The sequence below is a fragment of the Lolium perenne genome, chromosome 4, assembly GCF_019359855.2.
Source record: "Lolium perenne isolate Kyuss_39 chromosome 4, Kyuss_2.0, whole genome shotgun sequence".
In the NCBI taxonomy this organism is placed as follows: domain Eukaryota; kingdom Viridiplantae; phylum Streptophyta; class Magnoliopsida; order Poales; family Poaceae; genus Lolium; species Lolium perenne.
The window spans coordinates 155,110,201-155,133,258 of record NC_067247.2 but is presented as its reverse complement, the minus strand read 5'-3'; the positions used below and the strand labels follow the sequence as shown (position 1 = coordinate 155,133,258).

The window sequence follows — 23,058 nt, the reverse complement described above, 5'->3', positions numbered from 1 at the left end:
AGGTCTCGAGATGAACGTGCGAGAGCTGCACCGTATCGTGTACTCCCTCCATTCCATTATATAAATCTTTTTAAAGAAAAATTCAAACTAAGTAAATTTTAACAAAAAAAAATTAGGCACCACCTTTTTCACGGACCCCTCCTCCTCCACCACACTACCATCCCATCCTCCTTTCTTAATTTTGTGATTCGATTTCTCTTCTTTCTCTCTCAATCCATAGTGTGCAAATGTTTGGTATTACGGTATCCTCCTTTGATCCAATCCACACGAGCTCGCTTCCACCAGTAAGTCCTTATGATCCTCCAAACGTTGCAGCATAAAATAGAGTAGCCCCTCCCGACGCACTTGTTCAGGTCCAATACCCTTCCTCATATACAACTCTAGCTCTTTCTTATCTTACTATTTTTTAAATCTCTTTACCTCTAGTGCAGGTGCTCGGGCAGAGGAACTCCTCGTTCATGTCGATCCTCGAGTGACTATGCAAATGAATGAATTTCTGTACAACGAATTCAATGGATAGGAAGTGAAGGCGGCATTCAATAGCATCGGTGACCCCAATGCACTAGGGCCAGAAGGTATGCCAGCAATCTTCTACAAGAGGTTCTGGGAGAATATATGTGAGAAGGTGGTGCAAGAAGTTCTGGCGTCTTAAATGGAGGACCGATGCTGAAAGGGTGGAATGAGATCAAGTGTCGGGGTTTTGATTGCCGAATAGATTTGTAGGTGGTGGGGGCTTGTGATCACACCTCCAATCACTGCCGGACACGTTCCTGAATCGCCTCGACAATGCAGAACTTCTTCATCAAGGCCGTGAACCCTCCGGGCGCGGGATTCAGGAAAAACATTGTACCATATATATCATCACCAAGACGCGATAACGCTCGATGAACCCACCAACTTATCCAACCCGATCTTTGAGTAGAGCAAGCACGTAGCCTTTGCTCCTATCCAACGAGAAGGAGTGAGATATTTACGAGGTAGCGTCGCAAAGGGCGTTCCGCCGATCCTTAACACGCTTCTGATCCTCGTGAGGTTTACCTCGGATGCCTGCACAAGTACGAATAAACTTCAGCAGTAAAGTAAAAGATCCAGGGACCTGTCAATTACTTACAAAGCAGTTGTTCGTTCACGACCCATCTCATCAAGCAGAAACTTCTCACCCTTGATGTCCATGTCTTCCTTCAACCTGCAAACTGCAGCGCGTCCATGCGAGGCCTTCACCTCCTGCTCTAATGTCTTCAAGTGCTCACTCATACACGCAAGTGTAGATGCATCGTTGATCCAAAATAAAATGCATGCATAAACTTTATAGTTTGTTTACACAAATTCCCAAATATTTGCAACATATATGATGTTATAACTATGTTTTATATTAATTTTTGGGATTTACCAATGATCCTTTTTATTTGGGTTATAACTCTGCACGACAGGAAAATCCTGTTTTGTCCTGGGCGCGCCACCAGGTCTCTTTTGGCCCTCCTGGTCGCCGATTCGCTTGATTCTTTCGCCCACGGACTTCATTTGACCTAAACCCCCCTATATATAGGACTTCACGAGGCTTCCTCGAGGAGAGCACGGCGGAAATAGAGAAACACCAAAACAGAGCCAGAACCAGCGAAGATTGGAGGGGGAAACTCTGCTGGAGCCGCCATAGGAGGGGATCTCCATCTTGTCCAACATCTCCACCACCATCACCATGATGAAGAGTAGTCCACTTCTGTACTATGGGTTTGTGGCAGTAGCTTGATCTCTCTCTCTCTCTCTCTCTCTCTCTATATATATATATATATATATATATATATATATATATACTTTCTCATAGGATAAATACTTTCTCATAGGTTGTAGTACCATATGAGCCGCCCAACATGATTATAGTAATATATGTAATTCCTATGTGGTGGATCTTTTTATTCTATGATATTGATATATGAGATTGGAACATATTATGTGTGAGATGTATTGATAGATGGATATCATGTACCCCGTTCTTAAGTGCTTGTTCTGATCCAACTTGTATGCAAGAACATGTGTGGGGAGAAGTGTGTATTAGATGAAATAGCATGGTGGTAGTGATGGAATAGTGACAAAAAATTCATGATCTACTATGGTATTTACCTTTATTTTGTTGCATCACTAGGACTAAAGTAAATACATGTGCAATGATTATCATGTGACATTGTGATAATCTTTGTTTGTTAAAGGTAGCACATTCTATATTCAAACATTATGTCATATTACTTAAGGGTCTACTCTGTTGATTCTTAATTCAAGATTTCTTGCAGTTTCCCTTTCTTGAGGAGTATAAGAGGGATGTGCTTCATCATCTCTATGTTAATTAGGACGTAATGCTCATATGAATGCTTATCAAACACATGTTAAAGTTCCACCAATATTATGCCATTGATGAATTGTTAGTGTCCACTACAACTTGAAAAGAGAGTAGACAAATGAACCCATGAACCCCGGTCCATTTTGAATCACTAGAAACACCTTTCCAATACATTTACCTTGTTTTATATTTCTACATACACACACACACACACAAAACCCAAATACCACAAACCTTTATTTTCTTTCATCTAGTTTACTTAAGTTGTTTATTTATTTTATTTTACTTTACTTTTATCCTTGTATTTCCTATTACTAATATGAAACCTTGTGCTTGACAACCACACAGTGGATTTAGGGACACAAAGCAATACCTTTATTTTGCAAGTTGCTAGAAGAGGAGAAGGAAAAATTCAGCTTCTAAGCCAATTCCCCGAGAGTTCGATAGAAACCCTCAAGTCACCCTTGTATGGAAAAGACGCTTGCTAAAACACTCTGCACTTGGAGTCCCAACGAGTTGGTACACACTGAGTTGTTGCCATCAAGAACATTTTCTGGCGCCATTGCTGGGGAATTGCAAGAAGCGACATCATTTTGGTTGGAGTGTGGCTAATCCCCACAACAACTGCTAGAACATCTCTTGGCGCCATTGTTGCAAGACAGACATCACATCAACATCTTCATCAACTTTATGCAAACACCTAAGCATGGGGAGGTTGCACCACTATGATTGTCAAAATAATTTTTTTGTCCTATTTTTAGTATTTTAGTTTCTATTAAAAAACCATACAAATGAAAAAATGGAAAATACCATAGAAAATGCTCATATATCCATTATTGGAGCAGTATGGCTTTAACACAGAAATTCGAAAGAAGGGAAACATTTGAATTAGTTACTCCCTTCGGTTCATATTAATTGACTCTAATATGGATGTATCTAGAACTAAAATGTGTCTAGATACATCCATATTGAAGTCAATTAATATGAATCGGAGGGAGTATTGAAATCTCTAAACCATATTGCTAAAAAGTTGCTTGCACACTATGAAAGGACTTGTTACTTTTGCTGTTGTGAACACTTTGACTTCCAATGTAGATCCCATAAATAACATACAATTGCCTCCTATCATACTCATAGTTATGTCCATTTAGGGATGGAAGAAGTAGAGAGATTTGTGATCTTTATGGCATCCTACGAATTAAAAACCTTCATTGATGATATCTATAAAGTTACTGGTGTGACTCATAAACATGATAATGATGTCACTCTTATCCTTGATTTTTTGCATAAACAACTTTTCTGATAATATCTATGTTGTTGACTATAATGAGAGGAACACCACAACCCAAGAAAACACTAGCCGATTACATAAAGAAGGAAAGGAAGAAGCCATAGTTCCATCTAAGCTTGGCGAAGAGTGGGATCTTCCACCTTCGCCACCGACATGTGATGATAACTACAAAGCTGAATATGCTCTAAATGATGGCCCATCTTTGCTTGATAACCCTCCATGCTTAGAAAATACTATGTTATGTGAGGATAAAAATGATAAAATTGCTGGTTGTAATGATGCTCTCATCCATGAGAGTCACATGCCATTCTTAAAATCTCCTATTTACACAATAGAAGAGAAATATGCTTATGTGGAAAAATACTTGTATGGTTTGCAACTATCCTGTGCCTATGAAAAATCTTATTGCAGCCATGATGTAATGATTGAAAGTGGTACTAATAATTATTTTCAAAGAGGAATGCATGTTAATGAATCAGTTAATAAACTTAATGGTCCTATCTATATGCCAGAATTTTATAAGATTCATTATTACTTGTTGCATACTGTTTTGTGTGTACTAATGTGCTTTAAAGTGTTGAAGATGTTTATTGGTATGATCACACCATGGGACCCTGGAATTTTATTGTCATATATCTAAGAAGGAAGGAGGTTGATGGGATATGCCAAGGAGGTCCACCATTAGTCTCACTCGCCAAGGAGAGAAGGCCCAAGAAGGGGTCCAGTCGGCTAGGGCGACTGGGCCTAAAACCCTGTGCGACTGGGCTTGTACCCTGGAGATGGCGACTAGATTGGAGGCACACGTGACTGAAGTGAAGGTTACTTGGGCGTGGGATAACAGATCTCGGCCTTATAGCGATTGATATGATTCGATCTTATCTACCTGTAAACCCTGGATCGGGGGTACCTATATAAACACCCGAGCTAAACCCTAGAAGACATGCAATCCTTGATCCCATCTAGCTTCCATAGCTCTCGGCGCAACGCCGACTGAGCCACCCCATTGTAATCTCCACTGAGTAATAGATCTAGAAGGACGTAGGCCTTATACTCTCCGAAGGGCTGAACCTAGGTAAAACCTTGTATCATGTGCACCTCTCTCTGCAGATGGCTACATCACCTTGCCCCCGCATCAACGAAGTGATGCACCCTGTAGCACCTGCCGTGGTCATATCCACGACAGTGGCGCCCACCGTGGGGCGTGGGGCGTCTGGCCTCAGATCTGCGGCGAGGCCCTACTCGCCTATCCGCCGGCCGGTCGCCTCCGGCAGGATGATCGCCACGGGCGGCTTCTTCCACATCCAGCCGAGCACCTACCACCCGGCGACGTCACCAATCACCCACGCCTGGATGGTGCCAGTCGGCACGATCAACCTCTTTGTCAGCCTTGCCGGTGTCAGCAACCCCGTCGAGGCCCGCTCCGGCCAAATTCACCACCCGTATGCACCGGGCCAACTCCTCACAGCCACTCTACCGCTCTCCGGTAAATCATACATCTAGGATGAGTCAGTCCTGGAGCACAACGCTAATTAAACGGCTGCGGTGTCAGTCGTCGGATCCATTGTTGCAGTGTTAGTCGGAGACTCCATCACCCCTGTCTCCAACCCGAGCGACTACAAGGACATCCCCATCCTCCCCCTATTCGACAATGACTCGGAGCCTGAATGTGTCGAGGCTCCGCAACACCAGCGCCACACCGTCGTCGTCATGGCGACCGGCGGCGAGTCGCTCAATGATCCCTGCACCACGTTGCTCCCTGCAACGGAAACCGCGGGCGACATCGAGGCACACCGGGTGGCCCTCAAGGCGTAGAGGACGAATGAGCTCGTCGAGCGACAGAAGTTTCGCGTCGAGCAGGAGTCGGCAAGAGCTCTGTACAGTGCTGGCAGGACATGTGGACGACCTCCGCCTGGATCAGCAACGACACGGCGATCTACTGCTTCCGGCGTTCCTGCCGCTACGAGCCACTCGTCTCCAAGCTCAAGCGCATCAGCAAGGACAACATCTCAATGGTCAACCTCTTCGACACCGCGCAATGCTAAGCCAATGAGGACCCCACGGTCAACTCGGATGATGAGTACGGCTAGCAGCGCAATCGCCGCCCTACTCGCCCCGACGGTCGCCGTGACGACTACCGTTTCGAATCTCTCCCCGACAACGGCAAGCGGCGCAATGATAGTGGCGCCCACTCCGAGTTCCTCGCAACTGCCAACTATGGGCAATGCCACCTGAAGTACTCCCGCCGAGACAATCGCGGCCCGTAGGAAGATTGCCCGCCAGGCACAAGCACTTTGACTTGCACAGCCTGCTCGATGCTCCTTGCATATACCGCACCCGAGAGGGCAAGCCCTCGACGCACACCACCGGGAACTGATTCTCCCTTAAGCAGATTGAGAAGGCCTACCACTCCAAGGAGAACGGCAGCAGCAACCAGAACAAGGACCGCAACAAGGACCAGGACAAGCCCAAGGAAGATGGCTTCGGTCGCAGTGTCGGGTCCCTCTACACCTACACGAGGTTGGCGACCTCCGTGACAAGAAGGTTCTCACTCGCGCGGTGGCTGTTAATGCAGTCGTCGCGGATGTTTCACACTGGCTCAACGGGTGCCGCGAAGACCATACTCTCGGCATCGAGTACCCAGGGTGAGTTGCCTTGATCGTCAAGCCCAAGGTCGCCGACTACTGGTTCTCCAAGACCTTGATGGACAGGGGAAGCTCCATCAACATCATGTACTACAACACGTACTAGCGACTTCAGCTGCCCGATGCCTCAAGGCGACGAGTGTCACCTTCCACGGCATCGTCCCCGGTAGGAAGGCCTTCCTAATCGACAAGGTGACGCTGCCGGTCGCATTCGGTACTCCAGGGAACTACCACACCGAGCGGATCTCCTTCGAGGTGGTGAACTTCCGCAGCCCGTAGCACTATGTCCTTGGCCGCCAGGCGTTTGCCAAGTTCATGGCCGATCCACACTACGCCTACAACATGATGAAGATGTCGGGGCCACGCGGCGTCATCACCTTCAGCGGCGACCCCAAGATGGCCCTGTAGTGCAAGGATAGCGGCGCCAAGCTCGCCGACGGCACCATCGCCTCGGAGCGCAACAACGCCATCGAGCTCGCCAAGTACCCCATAGAAAACAACGACCCCGCCATCCTCGAGAAGTCGACCGAGCTCCACTCATCTTTGCCAACCTTTCAGCCTATGACTGATACACGTCGCGTCGACTTAGTAGATGGTAACTCGAGTAGGCAGGTTATCATTGGGACGGCCTGTCCGCCCAATAGGAAAGCGCGCTCATCAAGCTCCTCCGTGAGAATCGAGATATCTTTTCATGTAAACCTTCTGACATGCTAGGTGTCCCGAGAGAACTTGCTGAACACAAACTCCACATAGATCCCACCGTGCGTCCCGTCAAGCAGACGATGCGACCCGTAGGTGAAGAACGACGGTGCACAATTGCCGAAGAGGTGAACCTACTACTCGCCGTCGGAGGCATCATGGAAATCAAGCACCCAAAGTGGCTGGCAAACCTAGTCCTCATGCTGAAGAAGAACAAGACATGGCAAATGTGTATAGATTACACTAGCCTCAATCGGGCCTGCCCCAAGGACCCATTCGTCTTCCCGTAGATCGACCAAATCATCGATGTACCGCAGGCTCGGAGTCACTATGCTTCCTCGATGCATACTCCGGGTACAACCATATCAAGATGGCGGTTGAAGACCAGGAGAAGATGATATTCATCACGCCACTTGGTGCCTACTGCTACACCGCCATGAATTTTGTTCTTAGAAATGCCGGAGCCACGTACCAGTGATGCATGAACAGCTGCCTTGAAAGTCAAATCGGGCACAACGTTCAAGTATACATTGACGACGTCATGGTCAAGTCGACTCAGCAGGATAACCTAGTTGCCGACCTCACGAAGACTTTCGCCAACCTCCAGCGCTATCAGATCAAGCTCAACCCCCTAAAGTGCACCTTCGGTGTACCATCAGGGCAGCTACTCGGCTACATCGTCTCCAAGCGTGGGATCGAACAATACCCGGAGAAGATCTCAGCCATCATGCACATCAACATGCCCGCATGCCTCCTCGACACGCAAAAGCTCGCGGGGCGGGTTGCAGCGCTCAGTCGCTTCATCCCCCGACTCGACGACAAGGCCCTGCCTCTCTATCGCCTCTTGAAGAAGTATGATTCCTTCGAGTGGACGAATGAAGCACAAAGTGCCCTGGAAACCCTCAAAGCGGACCTCCAAGACACCCCATCCTCGCCGCTCCGTTGCCCAAGGAACTCATGCCCCTCTACGTCGCCGCGTCAAATCGCGCCTTGAGTGCAGTCATGGTGGTCGAGCGCAAGGAAGATGGCAAATAGCAACTCGTGCAGCACCCGGTGTATTACATCAGCGAAGCGCTCACCGAGTCAAATCAACAGTACCCGCATTACCAGAAGCTTGTCTACTCCATGTTCAAGGCCCAACAGTTGTTGGCCCCTAGTTCCACGAGCACCCCATCAAGGTCATCGCGTCGACCCCGCTTTCTGATATCATCCTAAATCAGGACACGGGGCGAGTCGCCAAGTGGGCAGTCGAACTCGGCGTCCACAACATCACATAAGAGCCTCGTCGTGCGGTCAAATCCCAGGCGCTGGCCGATTTCTTCGTCGACTAAGAGGAACATCAGCAGCCAACCTCCCCAGCGGAAGACAAACACTGGACCCTCTACTTCGACGGCTCCAAGAACCTTGATGGCGCTGGAGCAGGCATCGTCCTCATATCTCCGAAAGGGGACACCCTGAGATATGTCCCGCAACTTCAATTCAAAGCATGTACCAACAACGTGGCCGAATACGAGGCACTCCTCTACGGCATGCGAGTCCCCAAGGAGATGGGCGCATTGCGCCTTCGCTGCTTCGGCGACTCCGAACTGGTTGCCAGCCAGATACCAGGAACCTGCGACACCACAGACGCCAGCATGATCGCCTACAAGAAGGCGGTTGATCAGGACACCGCTAGCTTCACCGAATATGTCGTCGAGTGGGTCGACAGGCGCAAGAACGAGGAAGCTGACGCACTCTCTAGGCTCAGCTGCAAACGGAAACCACCACCGCCGGGCGTCTTCCTCGACATCCTCACTCGCTCATCGGTGCGACCGCCCCGCGAGATCAACATCGATGAACCACCTGCCCTTGACACTGTTTTAGTCGTAGTCGCCTCGAACGTTGGGGACTGGATGGAACCATACATGAGCTACCTCGAGCGGCAAACACTGCCCATGGACGAAGCAGAAGCGCGCATGATCGTGCGCCACTGCTAGTCTTTCACCATCATAAACAAGGAGTTGTACAAGCGCAGCGCCTCTGGAATCTTCCAGCGCTGTGTCACTCTAGAGGAAGGTCACCAAATCCTGCGCGACATCCACGCGGGCGACTGTGGCCATCACGCAGGCACTCGCTCAATAGTTGCCAAAGCCTCTAGGCCCGGCTTTTAATGGCCAACCGCTCATGCCGACGTAGTCGAACTCATCTGTGCATGCACCGGGTGCCAGAAATACGCGATCCAGTCGCACATGCCAGGCTCTACGCTCAAGACCATCCCCCTCACCTGCCATTTCTATTTGGGGCATGGATATAGTGGGACAGTTCAAGACCACCCCAGGCGGCTACACGCACCTCCTCGTCGTTGTTGATAAATTCACCAAGTGGGTGGAAGCGAAGCTCATCAAAAAGTGCGACGGCAAAACAACGACAAAGTTCTTACGGGAGCTGATAGATATACTGCTACGGGTGCCCACACAACATCATCACCGACAACGGCACCAATTTAGCCAAGGGAGAAATGGCGGAATTCTGCGAAGACAACGAGATTCGACTCGACCTCGCCTTAGCCACGCATCCCGAGTTGAACAGCCAAGCAGAGCGAGCCAATCAGAGAATCCTCCACGGCCTCAAGCCACGACTGCAAGTGACCTTGGAACAAGCTGTCGGATGCTGGGCCGAGGAGCTGCCCTCTATCCTCTGGGGCATCCGCACAACGCCCAACAGGTCGACGGGTTATACACCCTTCTTCTTGGTCTACGGCGAGGAAGCTATAATGCCCACATACATCGACCATGATTCGTCACGTGTCGTCAACTATTCAGAGGAAGAAAACGAGATCACCCGTCAGGATTGAGTCGACCTCCTCGGCGAGGACCGAGAACTCGCCCTCTCCAGAACAACCAGATACCAGCAAGGCCTCCGGCGGTACCACAGTCGCCGCGTGCGCAGTAGCTCCTTCCAGGAAGGTGACCGCGTCCTCAGGCTAATCCAGGACAAAAAGGGCATGCCCAAGCTCTCACCCCCATGGGAGGGCCCATTCGCCATCAGCCGCATGCTCTGCAACGATGCCTACTACTTCACCGACGTGCGCAAGGACAATGATGGCAACCCGCTCACTCGAGAAGTCGAGTGCCCATGGAACGTCAATCTCCTTCGTCGGTTCTACACATGAGTCGCCATGTAGCCCCATGTGTTCAACAATAAAGATGCGATCCTCTCCATACGATTTTTTCATTCGCCGACCCTGATACGTCTCAAACGTATCTATAATTTCTTATGTTCCATGCTACTTTTATGATGATACTCACATGTTTTATACACACTTTATGTCATTATTATGCATTTTCCGGCACTAACCTATTGACGAGATGCCGAAGAGCCGATTCTTGTTTTTCTGCTGTTTTTGGTTTCAGAAATCCTACAAAGGAAATATTCTCGGAATTGGACGAAATCAACGCCCAGGGTCTTATTTTTCCACGAAGCTTCCAGAAGACCGGAGGGGATACGAAGTGGGGCCACGAGGTGGCCAGACCATAGGCCGGCGTGGCCAGGGAGGGGCCCGCGCCGCCCTATGGTGTGGGCCCCTCATCAGCCCTCCGACTCTGCCCTTCCGCCTACTTATAGCCTTCGTCGCGAAAACCCCAGTACCGAGAGCCATGATACGGAAAACCTTCCAGAGACGCCGCCGCTGCCAATCCCATCTCGGGGATTCAGGAGATCGCCTCCGGCACCCTGCCGGAGAGGGGAATCATCTCCCGGAGGACTCTTCATCGCCATGATCGCCTCCGGATTGATGTGTGAGTAGTTCACCCCTGGACTATGGGTCCATAGCAGTAGCTAGATGGTTGTCTTCTCCTCATTGTGCTATCATGTTAGATCTTGTGAGCTGCCTATCATGATCAAGATCATCTATTTGTAATGCTACATGTTGTGTTTGTTGGGATCCGATGAATATGGAATACTATGTCAAGTTGATTATCAATCTATCATATATGTTGTTTATGTTCTTGCATGCTCTCCATTGCTAGTAGAGGCTCTGGCCAAGTTGATACTTGTAACTCCAAGAGGGAGTATTTATGCTCGATAGTGTGGGTTCATGCCTCCATTGAATCTGGGGCAGTGACAGAAAATTCTAAGGTTGTGGATGTGTGATACGTCTCAAACGTATCTATAATTTCTTATGTTCCATGCTAGTTTTATGACAATACCTACATGTTTTGTTCACACTTTATATCGTTTTGATGCGTTTTCCGGAACTAACCTATTGACGAGATGCCGAAGTGCCAGTTGTTGTTTTCTGCTGTTTTTTGTTTCAGAAATCCTAGTAAGGAAATATTCTCGGAATCGGACGAAATCAATGCCCAGCATCCTATTTTTCCACGAAGCTTCCAGAACACCCGAGAGCCAGCAGAGGGGGGCCACAGGGCCACCAGATGACAGGGTGGCGCGGCCAGGGCCTGGGTCGCGCCCCCCTATTGTGTCACCGCCTCGTCAGCCTTCCGACTCCGCCTCTTCGCCTATATAAAGGTCCCTGACCTAAATCTTCGATACGGAAAAGCCACGGTACGAGAAACCTTCCAGAGCCGCCGCCATCGCGAAGCCAAGATCTGGGGGACAGGAGTCTCTGTTCCGGAACGCCGCCGGGACGGGGAAGTGCCCCCGGAAGGCATCTCCATCGACACCACCGCCATCTTCATCAACGCTGCTGTCTCCCATGAGGAGGGAGTAGTTCTCCCTCGAGGCTAAGGGCTGTACCGGTAGCTATGTGGTTCATCTCTCTCTCCCATGTGATCTTTATGTGATCATGAGCTTTGTGATCTAGTTGAATATCATCTATGTGCTACTCTAGTGATGTTATTAAAGTAGTCTATTCCTCCTTCATGATGTAATGTGGACAGTGTGTGCATCATGTAGTACTTGGCGTAGGTTATGATTGTGATCTCTTGTAGATTGTGAAGTTAACTATTACTATGATGGTATTGATGTGATCTATTCCCCCTTTCATAGCTAATGTTGACAGGCGCATGCTATGTTAGTACTCGGTATAATTGCGTTGGTCTATCATGCACTCTAAGGTTATTTAAATATGAACATCGAATGTTGTGGATCTTGTTAACTCCGGCATTGAGGTGCTCTTGTAGCCCTACACAATGAATGGTGTTTGTCATCCAACAAGAGAGTGTAGAGAAAGTAGTATTTGTTTATTCAGTTATGTGATCAATGTTGAGAGTGTCCACTAGTGAAAGTATGATCCCTAGGCCTTGTTTCCAATACTGCAAACACCGCTTGTTTACTGTTCTGCTGCATGTTTACTTCCTGTAATATTACTACCATCAACTGCACGCCAGCAAGCACTTTTCTGGCGCCGTTACTACTGCTCATATTCATTCATACCACTTGTATTTCACTATCTCTTCGCCGAACTAGTGCACCTATACATCTGACAAGTGTATTAGGTGTGTTGGGGACACAAGAGACTTCTTGTATCGTGATTGCAGGGTTGCTTGAGAGGGATATCTTTGACCTCTTCCTCCCTGAGTTCGATAAACCTTGGGTGATCCACTTAAGGGAAACTTGCTGCTGTTCTACAAACCTCTTCTCTTGGAGGCCCAACACTGTCTACAAGAATAGAAGCACCCGTAGACATCAATGTGTTGTTGCCACTAGGGATAAAACATCAATGCTTTGTCTAAGGATATTTGTGTTGATTACATTACGCACCATACTTAATGCAATTGTCTGTTGTTTGCAACTTAATACTGGAAGGGGTGCGGATGCTAACCCGAAGGTGGACTTTTTAGGCATAGATGCATGCTGGATAGCGGTCTATGTACTTTGTCGTAATGCCCTGATTAAATCTCATAGTAGTCATCGTGATATGTATGTGCATTGTTATGTCCTCTCTATTTATCAATTGCCCAACTGTAATTTGTTCACCCAACATGCTATTTATCTTATGGGAGAGACACCACTAGTGAACTGTGGACCACCGGTCCATTCTTTTACATCTGAAATACAATCTACTGCAAACTCTGTTCTTTACTGTTCTTCGCAAACAAACATCATTTTCCGCACCATACGTTTAATCCTTTGTTTACAGCAAGCCGGTGAGATTGACAACCTCACTGTTACGTTGGGGCAAAGTATTGTGATTGTGTTGTGCAGGTTCCACGTTGGCGCCGGAATCCCTGGTGTTGCGCCGCACTACACTCCGTCACCAACAACCTTCACGTGTTCCTTGACTCCTACTGGTTCGATAACCTTGGTTTCACACTGAGGGAAAACTCACTGCTGTACGCATCACACCTTCCTCTTGGGGTTCCCAACGGACGTGTGTCAACTGCACGCATCAAGGATTTTTTCTGGCGCCGTTGCCGGGGAGATCAAGACACGCTGCAAGGGGAGTCTCCCACGTCTAATCTCTTTACTTTGTTTTTGTCTTGCTTTGCTTTATTTACTGCTTTGTTTGTTCTCTATATCAAAAATACAAAAAAATTAGTTACTAGTTTTACTTTATTTACTGTCTTGTTTGCGTTCTCTATATTAAAAACACAAAAAAATTAGTTACTTGCATTTACTTTATTTAGTTTGCTTTATTTACTACTGTTAAAATGAATACTCCTGAAAATACTAAGTTGTGTGACTTCACTAGCACAAATAATAATGATTTCCTATGCACACCTATTGCTCCACCTGCTACTACAGCAGAATTTTTTGAAATTAAACCTGCTTTACTAAATCTTGTTATGAGAGAGCAATTTTCTGGTGTTAGTTCTGATGATGCTGCTGCCCATCTTAATAATTTTGTTGAACTTTGTGAAATGCAAAAGTATAAGGATGTAGATGGTGACATTATAAAATTGAAATTGTTTCCTTTCTCCTTAAGAGGAAGAGCTAAAGATTGGTTGCTATCTTTGCGTAAGAATAGTATTGATTCATGGACTAAATGTAATGATGCTTTCATTGGTAGATATTATCCTCCTGCTAAAATTATATCTTTGAGAAGTAGCATAATGAATTTTAAGAAATTGGATAATGAGCATGTTGCCCAAGCATGGGGAAGAATGAAATCTTTGGTAAAGAATTGCCCTACCCATGGACTAACTACTTGGATGATCATCCAAACCTTCTATGCAGGATTAAATTTTTCTTCGCGGCACCTATTGGATTCAGCTGCTGGAGGTACTTTTATGTCCATCACTTTGGGGGCGGAAACAAAGCTTCTTGATAATATGATGATCAACTACTCTGAATGGCACACTGAAAGGGCTCCACAAGGTAAGAAGGTAAATTCTGTTGAAGAAACCTCCTCCTTGAGTGATAAGATTGATGCTATTATGTCTATGCTTGTGAATGGTAGATCTAATGTTGATCCAAATAATGTTCCTTTAGCTTCATTGGTTGCTCAAGAAGAGCATGTTGATGTGAACTTCATTAAAAGTAATAATTTCAACCACAATGCTTATAGGAATAATTCTGGTAACAACTATAGGCCATATCCTTCTAATAATGGTAATGGTTATGGTAATTCTTATGGTAATTCTTACAACAATAATAGGAGTGTACCCTCTGGTCTTGAAGCCATGCTTAAAGAATTTATTAGTACACAAACTGCTTTTAACAAATCTGTTGAAGAAAAGCTTGATAAAATTGATATTCTTGCTTCTAAGGTTGATAGTCTTGCTGCTGATGTTGATCTTTTAAAATTGAAAGTTATGCCTAATGAATATAAATATATTAAGTCATTTGCTACAGCAAACGCCATACAAGTTCGAATTAATGAAAATATTAGATTGATGGCTGAATTGCATGCTAGGTGGGAAAGAGAAGAAAACGAAAAACTTGCTAAAGAGAATAATGTAGCTATAGTTTGGACTATTACCACCACTAGTAATGTTGATGCTTCACATGTTGCTACACCTCCTACTATCAATGGTAAAATAATTGGTGTTGGCAATGTTTATACTCCTAGTGCAAAGCATACAAAATTGCTTGAAACTGCTGAAACTGTTTGTGATAAAACTGCTGAAATTTTTCAAAATATTGGGGACAATGATCCCATTGCTGTAGATCATAATGGTTTAGATTTTGATAATTGTCACATCTCTGAATTTATAAAGTTCTTACAAAAACTTGCTAGAAGTCCTAATGCTAGTGCTATAAATTTGGCCTTTACAAAACATATTACAAATGCTCTCATAAAAGCTAGAGAAGAGAAACTAAAACTTGAAACTTCGATTCCTAGGAAGTTAGAAGATGGTTGGGAGCCCATCATTAAGATGAGGGTCAATGATTTTGATTGTAATGCTTTATGTGATCTTGGTGCAAGTATTTCTGTTATGCCTAAGAAAATCTATGATATGCTTGACTTGCCACCATTGAAAAATTGTTATTTGGATGTTAATCTTGTTGATAATGCTATAAAGAAACCTTTGGGGAGGATTGATAATGTTCGCATTATGGTTAACAATAACCTTGTCCCCGTTGATTTTGTTGTCTTGAATATTGAATGCAATGCATCTTGTCCCATTATATTGGGAAGACCTTTTCTTCGAATCGTTGGTGCTACTATTGATATGAAGGAAGGTAATATTAAGTATCAATTTCCTCTCAAGAAAGGTATGGAACACTTCCCTAGAAAGAGAATGAAGTTATCTTATGATTCTATTATTAGAAAAGATTATGATGTTGATGCTTCATCTCTTGATAATACTTGATTCACACTTTCTGCGCCTAGCTGAAAGGCGTTAAAGAAAAGCGCTTATGGGAGACAACCCATTATTTTACTACAGCACTTTTGTTTTATATTTGAGTCTTGGAAGTTGTTACTACTGTAGCAACCTCTCCTTATCTTTATTTTATTGCATTGTTGTGCCAAGTAAAGTCTTTGATAGTAATGTTGATACTAGATTTGGATTACTGCACAAAAACAGATTTCTTACTGTCACGAAATTTAGCAGCCCCGTCTGTAGGTAACTCAGAAAATTCTGCCAATTTACGTGCGTGATCCTCAGATATGTACGCAACTTTCATTCAATTTGAGATTTTTCATCTGAGCAAGTTAAGCGCCCCAGAAAAATTCATCTTTACGGACTGTTCTGTTTTGACAGATTCTGCCTTTTATTTCGCATTGCCTGTTTTGCTATGTTTGATGGATTTCTTTGTGCCATTAACTTTCAGTAGCTTTGTGCAATTTCCAGAAGTGTTAAGAATGATTATGTCACCTCTGAATATATGAATTTTCAATTATGCACTAACCCTCTAATGAGTTTGTTTTGAGTTTGGTGTGGAGGAAGTTTTCAAGGGTCAAGAGAGGAGGATGATACAATATGATCAAGAAGAGTGAAAAGTCTAAGCTTGGGGATGCCCCCGTGGTTCATCCCTGCATATTTCAAGAAAACTCAAGCATCTAAGCTTGGGGATGCCCAATGCATCCCCTTCTTCATCGACAACTTATCAGGTCACCTCTAGTGAAACTATATTTTTATTCAGTCACATCTTATGTACTTTACTTGGAGCGTCTGTTTGCTTTTTTTTTTGTTTTTTTTTGAATAAACTCGGATCCTAGCATTCTTTGTGTGGGAGAGAGACACGCTCCGCTGTTGCATATGAAAACATGTGTTCTTAGTGCTACTTTTAATGTTTATGGCGAAGGTTAAAACTGCTTCGTTCATTGTTATATGGTTGGAAACGGAAAATGCTTCATGTGGTAATTGGTATAATGTCTTGAATAATTTGATACTTGGCAATTGTTGTGCTCATATAGATCATGTTTAAGCTCTTGCATCATGTACTTTGCACCTATTAATGAAGAACTACATAGAGCTTGTTAAAATTTGGTTTGCATTATTGGTCTCTCTAAGTCTAGATATTTTCTGGTTAAGGTGTTTGAACAACAAGGAAGACAGTGTAGAGTCTTATAATGCTTGCAATATGTTCTTATGTAAGTTTTGCTGTACCAGTTTATACTTGAGTTTGCTTCAAACAACCTTGCTAGCCTAAGCCTTGTATTGAGAGGGATTACTTCTCGTGCATCCAAATCCTTGAGCCAAAAAAAAAACTATGCCATTTGTGTCCACCATACCTACCTACTACATAGTATTTCTCTGCCATTCCAAAGTACATTACTTGAGTGCTACCTTTAAAATTCTATTCTTTGTCTTCGCAATACATAGCTCGTGGGAAAATAGCCTTAAAAACTATTGTGGTATTAAATATGTTGCTTATGTATCTTATTTCTTATAAGTTGCTTGTTGAGCGGTAACCATGTTTCTGGGGACGCCATCAACTTTTACACCTTTGTTGAATATCATGTGAGTTGCTATGCATGTTCGTCTTGTCTGAAGTAAGGGCGATTTTCATGATCAAATGGTTTGAGTATGCATATTGTTAGAGAAGAACATTGGGCCGCTAACTAAAGCCATGAATCATGGTGGAAGTTTCAGTTTGGACACAAATCCTCAATCTCTTATGAGAATATTATTTGTTGTTGAATGCTTAAGCATTAAAAGAGGAGTCCATTATCTGTTTTCTGTGTTGTCCCGGTATGGATGTCTAAGTTGAGAATAATCAAAAGCGAGAAATCCAATGCGAACTTTCTCCTTAGACCTCTGTACAGGCGGCATAGAGGTACCCCTTTGTGACACTTGGTTGAAACATATGTTATGCAATGATAATCCGTGTTAATCCAAGCTAATTAGGACAAGGTGCAAGCACTATTGGTATTCTATGCATGAGGCTTGCAACTTATAGGATGTCTTATACATAACACATATGAATTATTACTACCGTTGACAAAATTGTTTCTATGTTTTCAAAATGAAAAGCTTTAGCACAAAAATAGTAATCCATGCTTCCCTCTGCGAAGGGCCATTCTTTTACTTTATGTTGAGTCAGTTCACCTTCTTCTTTCTATCTTAGAAGCAAACACTTGTGTCAACTGTGTGCATTGATTCTTACATGTTTACCTATTGCACTTGTTATATTGCTTTATGTTGACAATTATCCATGAGATATACATGTTGAAGTTGAAAGCAACCGCTGAAACTTATATCTTCCTTTGTGTTGCTTCAAAGCTTTCTACTAAGAATTTATTGCTTTATGAGTTAACTCTTATGCAAGTCTTATTGATGCTTGTCTTGAAAGTACTATTCATGAAAAGTCTTTGCTATATGATTCAGTTGTTTAATCATTGTCTTTACCATTGCTTCGAATCGCTGCATTCATCTCATATGCTTTACAATAGTATTGATCGAGATTATGATAGCATGTCACTTCAGTAATTATCCTTGTTATCGTTTACCTACTCGAGGGCGAGTAGGAACTAAGCTTGGGGATGCTTGATACGTCTCAAACGTATCTATAATTTCTTATGTTCCATGCTACTTTTATGATGATACTCACATGTTTTATACACACTTTATGTCATTATTATGCATTTTCCGGCACTAACCTATTGACGAGATGCCGAAGAGCCGATTCTTGTCGTTTTCTGCTGTTTTTGGTTTCAGAAATCCTACAAAGGAAATATTCTCGGAATTGGACGAAATCAACGCCCAGGGTCTTATTTTTCCACGAAGCTTCCAGAAGACCGGAGGGGATACGAAGTGGGGCCACGAGGTGGCCAGACCATAGGCCGGTGCGGCCAGGGAGGGGCCCGCGCCGCCCTATGGTGTGGGCCCCTCGTCAGCCCTCCGACTCTGCCCTTCCGCGTACTTATAGCCTTCGTCGCGAAAACCCCAGTACCGAGAGCCACGATACGGAAAACCTTCCAGAGACGCCGCCGCCGCCAATCCCATCTCGGGGGATTCAGGAGATCGCCTCCGGCACCCTGCCGGAGAGGGGAATCATCTCCCGGAGGACTCTTCATCGCCATGATCGCCTCCGGATTGATGTGTGAGTAGTTCACCCCTGGACTATGGGTCCATAGCAGTAGCTAGATGGTTGTCTTCTCCTCATTGTGCTATCATGTTAGATCCTGTGAGCTGCCTATCATGATCAAGATCATCTATTTGTAATGCTACATGTTGTGTTTGTTGGGATCCGATGAATATGGAATACTATGTCAAGTTGATTATCAATCTATCATATGTGTTGTTTATGTTCTTGCATGCTCTCCGTTGCTAGTAGAGGCTCCGGCCAAGTTGATACTTGTAACTCCAAGAGGGAGTATTTATGCTCGATAGTGGGTTCATGCCTCCATTGAATCTGGGACAGTGACAGAAAGTTCTAAGGTTGTGGATGTGATGTTTCCACTAGGGATAAAACATCAATGCTTTGTCTAAGGATATTTATGTTGATTATATTATGCACCATACTTAATGCAAATTTTTTTTTGCAACTTAATACTGGAAGGGGTACGGATGCTAACCCGAAGGTGGACTTTTTAGGCATAGATGCATGCTGGATAGCGGTCTATGTACTTTGTCGTAATGCCCTGATTAAATCTCATAGTAGTCATCGTGATATGTATGTGCATTGTTATGCCCTCTCTATTTATCAATTGTCCAACTGTAATTTGTTCACCCAACATGCTATTTATCTTATGGGAGAGACACCACTAGTGAACTGTGGACCCCCGGTCCATTCTTTTACATCTGAAATACAATCTACTGCAAACTACGTTTCTTCTTGTTCTTCGCAAACAAACATCATTTTCCGCACCATACGTTTAATCCTTTGTTTACAGCAAGCCGGTGAGATTGACAACCTCACTGTTACGTTGGGGCAAAGTATTGTGATTGTGTTGTGCAGGTTCCACGTTGGCGCCGGAATCCCTGGTGTTGTGCCGCACTACACTCCGTCACCAACAACCTTCACGTGTTTTTTGACTCCTACTGGTTCGATAACCTTGGTTTCACACTGAGGGAAAACTCACTGCTGTACGCATCACACCTTCCTCTTGGGGTTCCCAACGGACGTGTGTCAACTGCACGCATCAGACCCCATAAATCGTGCCTCGCACACACATATCTCCCAAGTCGGCAATACGAGTTGGACGCCAAGTTGCGCAACTCAGGAACCAGGAGACATTCATTTTCTTCTACTGATAGAGCAATCCATTGCAGTTAAGTAACTCGGCTAAAGGGTCAGTGGTCGATGGGGTAGTCGCAATACCAGGACTACCTCAGTCACCGCACCCAACATCGCAAGTGAAAACAGCAAATGGATCCATCAGCAGGGTCGCCAGCTCGACCAGCCCTACGGGCCTTAGCAATCGGCTAATTTTACACTATACAACATTCACTCGCCTTCCTCTACCTTTGGATCGGCGACTCGTAAAGCTAAGTACTACGACTGGGGACTCCGCAAAATGGACCCACAACTTGTTCAGGAAAAACGCTGAGAGGAGATCCTCTTTTGGGGTCGCCAAGCGACTGGTCCACCGGACCACGACGAGCGGCACGCTACCTAATGGGCTGCTTCAGTTGTTGCGGCGCCAGAGTCGTTCGGAGCTTTCCTCCCCTTGGTGGTATCTTGCTCCTTCTCCATCGACACCGCCACCTTCGACGACTCTCTAGCCTCCGCGGTCTTCTTGGTCGCCTCGTCCTTCGTGGTCCTCTTCGCCGCCTTGGCCTCAGTGGCCTTTTTCGCCGCTTCGGCCTCCGCGGCCTTCTTCGCCATCGCGGCCTCCACTAGCGACGTCGTTGCTTCAACCTCTACTGCCTCATTAGTGGCCTTTTTGGCCACCGCAGCCTCGTCGGAAGCCTTCTTGGCCTCGGCGGCATCGTCGGCAGCTTTCCTAGCCTCTACGGCCTTCTTCGACTCAGCCGGCTTCGTCGCGGCCGCCCTGCATGCAGGCACGACCTTCTTCAATATCTTCTGCTTGGCACTGTCAAGACGCACTCGTCAGGATGACTTAATCGCCACAAGAAAATAAATTCTATGATAAGAAACTTACTTCACGGTGGGGATCACCTACACCCCGGCTGGACTCGCTCCGCCACTCTGATCGTGGCACGGCGCCGAGTGGCCGCTGCAGAGCCATTCCTCCCTCCAGGATGGTCTGGCGAAGTCGTTTGGGCTGCGGCCCGCTCGGTGGGTCAGTGGTATCCCTCCCCTCCGGTGGGTAATTCGTCTCCTCCTCCTCTTCCTCCTCGATGCCTTCCTCCCATGATTGCTGCAAGGAGGAATCTGTTCCTCTCTTTGTCCTGCGGGTGCGATCCACGGCTTCTTGGCTGAACGCCTCAGAGTTCGACTCTCTACGCTCGCCGTCGTCCTCTTCTTCCTTGTCGTTGCTCTCCTCACCGGCGATCATCCCCGGGGGCTCTTCCCGGCGAGCGGGGACAGATGGTCGGCGACCCCCACATCTGCAAGCAAGCAACCAAGTAAAAAACATGCAAAGTAAAACAACGCCACTCACCACAGGAAAAGCGATTCGGGACTTACCTCCGGTGCGGGCTTGTCTGTCAAGTAGGGATGCATCTCCGCATCGAATGAAGTGAAGGCCGTCGTTGTGATGTTCGTGAGCGTCCTCCGGTACTCGGCCTCGGTCCACTCCGCGGCGGTGACACGGGTGCTATCATTCTACTACGTGTACTCCCACATGTAGCGGCACGGCACAGCAGCGGGACCAATCACCGGGTGAGCCAATAGTTGTAGAGCTTGACCGCCGTGAGCCCAGAGTCCTTGAGCGCCTGGATCTCGACGCGCATCTCCTTCACCACCTCCTCCTGTTCGCGTGGCAGCGACCGCACGTTCAGTCGCCATGTCACACTCGGCTCGGGTGAGTACTGCGGGATGGCGACCTTTCCCTTTAGCGTCGTCTCCTTGACATAGAACCAATATTTTCTCCATTGCGCATGCGCCTTCTTCGGGAGTGCCATATCGATGAAGGCCTCCCAGGCTTCACTTGGAACGTGATCCCGCCGACCGGAACGAGCGTTTGGTCGCTCTTGCTCATCCGGGCCGCCCTGCCATGGAAGATAGACAACCACAACGGGAAGTAGCACTAGTAACAATTCACTAGTCCATAACGATTTTATTTCGTCAGCAAATGTGCAAGATCCGTCTTGGAAGCCTCATACTGACGGTTTGCAAGACCTTGATGAACCTAGCGTCACAAATGGACGAGCTAACAGTTAGATTTGGTCATCATGGATCCATGACGGATTTGTGCTGTCCCAGTGCCCGCCCGGTCCAAGTCGTTGTGACACAAATAACCATCATGCACCGGCTCCCCTCACCGGCGACCACCATGTCAGATGTGTCAGGCCAATGATTACCATATGGGCACAATGATTGACTTGTCAGACCAATCATTAAAATTTCAGTCTGGTCGACTCTAAGCTTTGTCGTCTAGCCTGACGCCAGCATCGCCGTGGCATGGGTAACATGGCGCATTACGAAGCCAACACGTGTCAGTCTGATGACGACAACCTTACCAATTGAAGCGTACCACGTCGATAAATGAATAAGGATACATTATCCAATATTATCTCAATTCATGGACAAATAGTAATAGGGCAAGAGGACCAGTAGTATTTTGACACGTGCCAATTTTAGGACGACATACTTTACACACTGACACGTGGCACATCTCGGTGACTGACACGTGTCCGTACTGACATTGCTCTCTCCGCCAGGTGGACGAGTAAGAAATAGCCACGTGTTCGAAACTAGCAACGCGAGACCTGCTTATAGCTGGACCGTATTTCAAGTTCGGCCTAGGTAAAAATAGGCCTGTCGGAAGCCCGCAGAGCGAGGCGCTTACTGTTGGGCCGGTTTTCTAGTTCAACCCAGTAAAAAATATGACACAACCCTTTATGAGGCGACACATTTATATGTTCACGGTTGGATTATATTCGGCCCAGTTTGCCAGTTTAGTACATGACACGACGTGCCCACGGCCCCTCATATAAAAGATATCAACCTGCTATGATAAATTACAGACCCATGAATACGCATCGTATATGACATAAAACGGCCCAAGGGAATTGCTTGTAGAAACCAAAGCCACAAAAGTAACAGGAATAATTACATGCATATATAATAATATATGTACATTGAACGAGAATTATTACAAGAATACACACGTCACAGTTAGACGAGTACAGTTGCAGGAACATTAGTTTAATGTGTACCATAACCATCCAACCATCTAAACCAACAGTTCA

At 45.9% G+C, this 23,058-nt stretch overlaps 2 protein-coding genes across 2 annotated transcripts; both read left to right on the top strand.

Moving 5' to 3' along the window:
- The first annotated feature begins 8,493 nt into the window (after positions 1-8,493).
- Positions 8,494-8,940, top strand: LOC139839168 (uncharacterized). Its single transcript, XM_071829214.1, has one exon. The coding sequence runs from the start codon at positions 8,494-8,496 to the stop codon at positions 8,938-8,940; it is 447 nt and encodes a 148-aa protein (XP_071685315.1).
- A 521-nt stretch (positions 8,941-9,461) lies between these two features.
- LOC127347312 (uncharacterized) lies at positions 9,462-9,797 on the top strand. Its single transcript, XM_051373513.1, has one exon. The coding sequence runs from the start codon at positions 9,462-9,464 to the stop codon at positions 9,795-9,797; it is 336 nt and encodes a 111-aa protein (XP_051229473.1).
- The last annotated feature ends 13,261 nt before the right edge of the window (positions 9,798-23,058 follow it).

Excerpts from the sequence above, each read along its gene's own strand:
- LOC139839168 (XM_071829214.1), top strand. The coding sequence starts at position 8,494 with ATGCGAGTCCCCAAGGAGATGGGCGCATTGCGCCTTCGCTGCTTCGGC.
- LOC127347312 (XM_051373513.1), top strand. The coding sequence starts at position 9,462 with ATGGCGGAATTCTGCGAAGACAACGAGATTCGACTCGACCTCGCCTTA.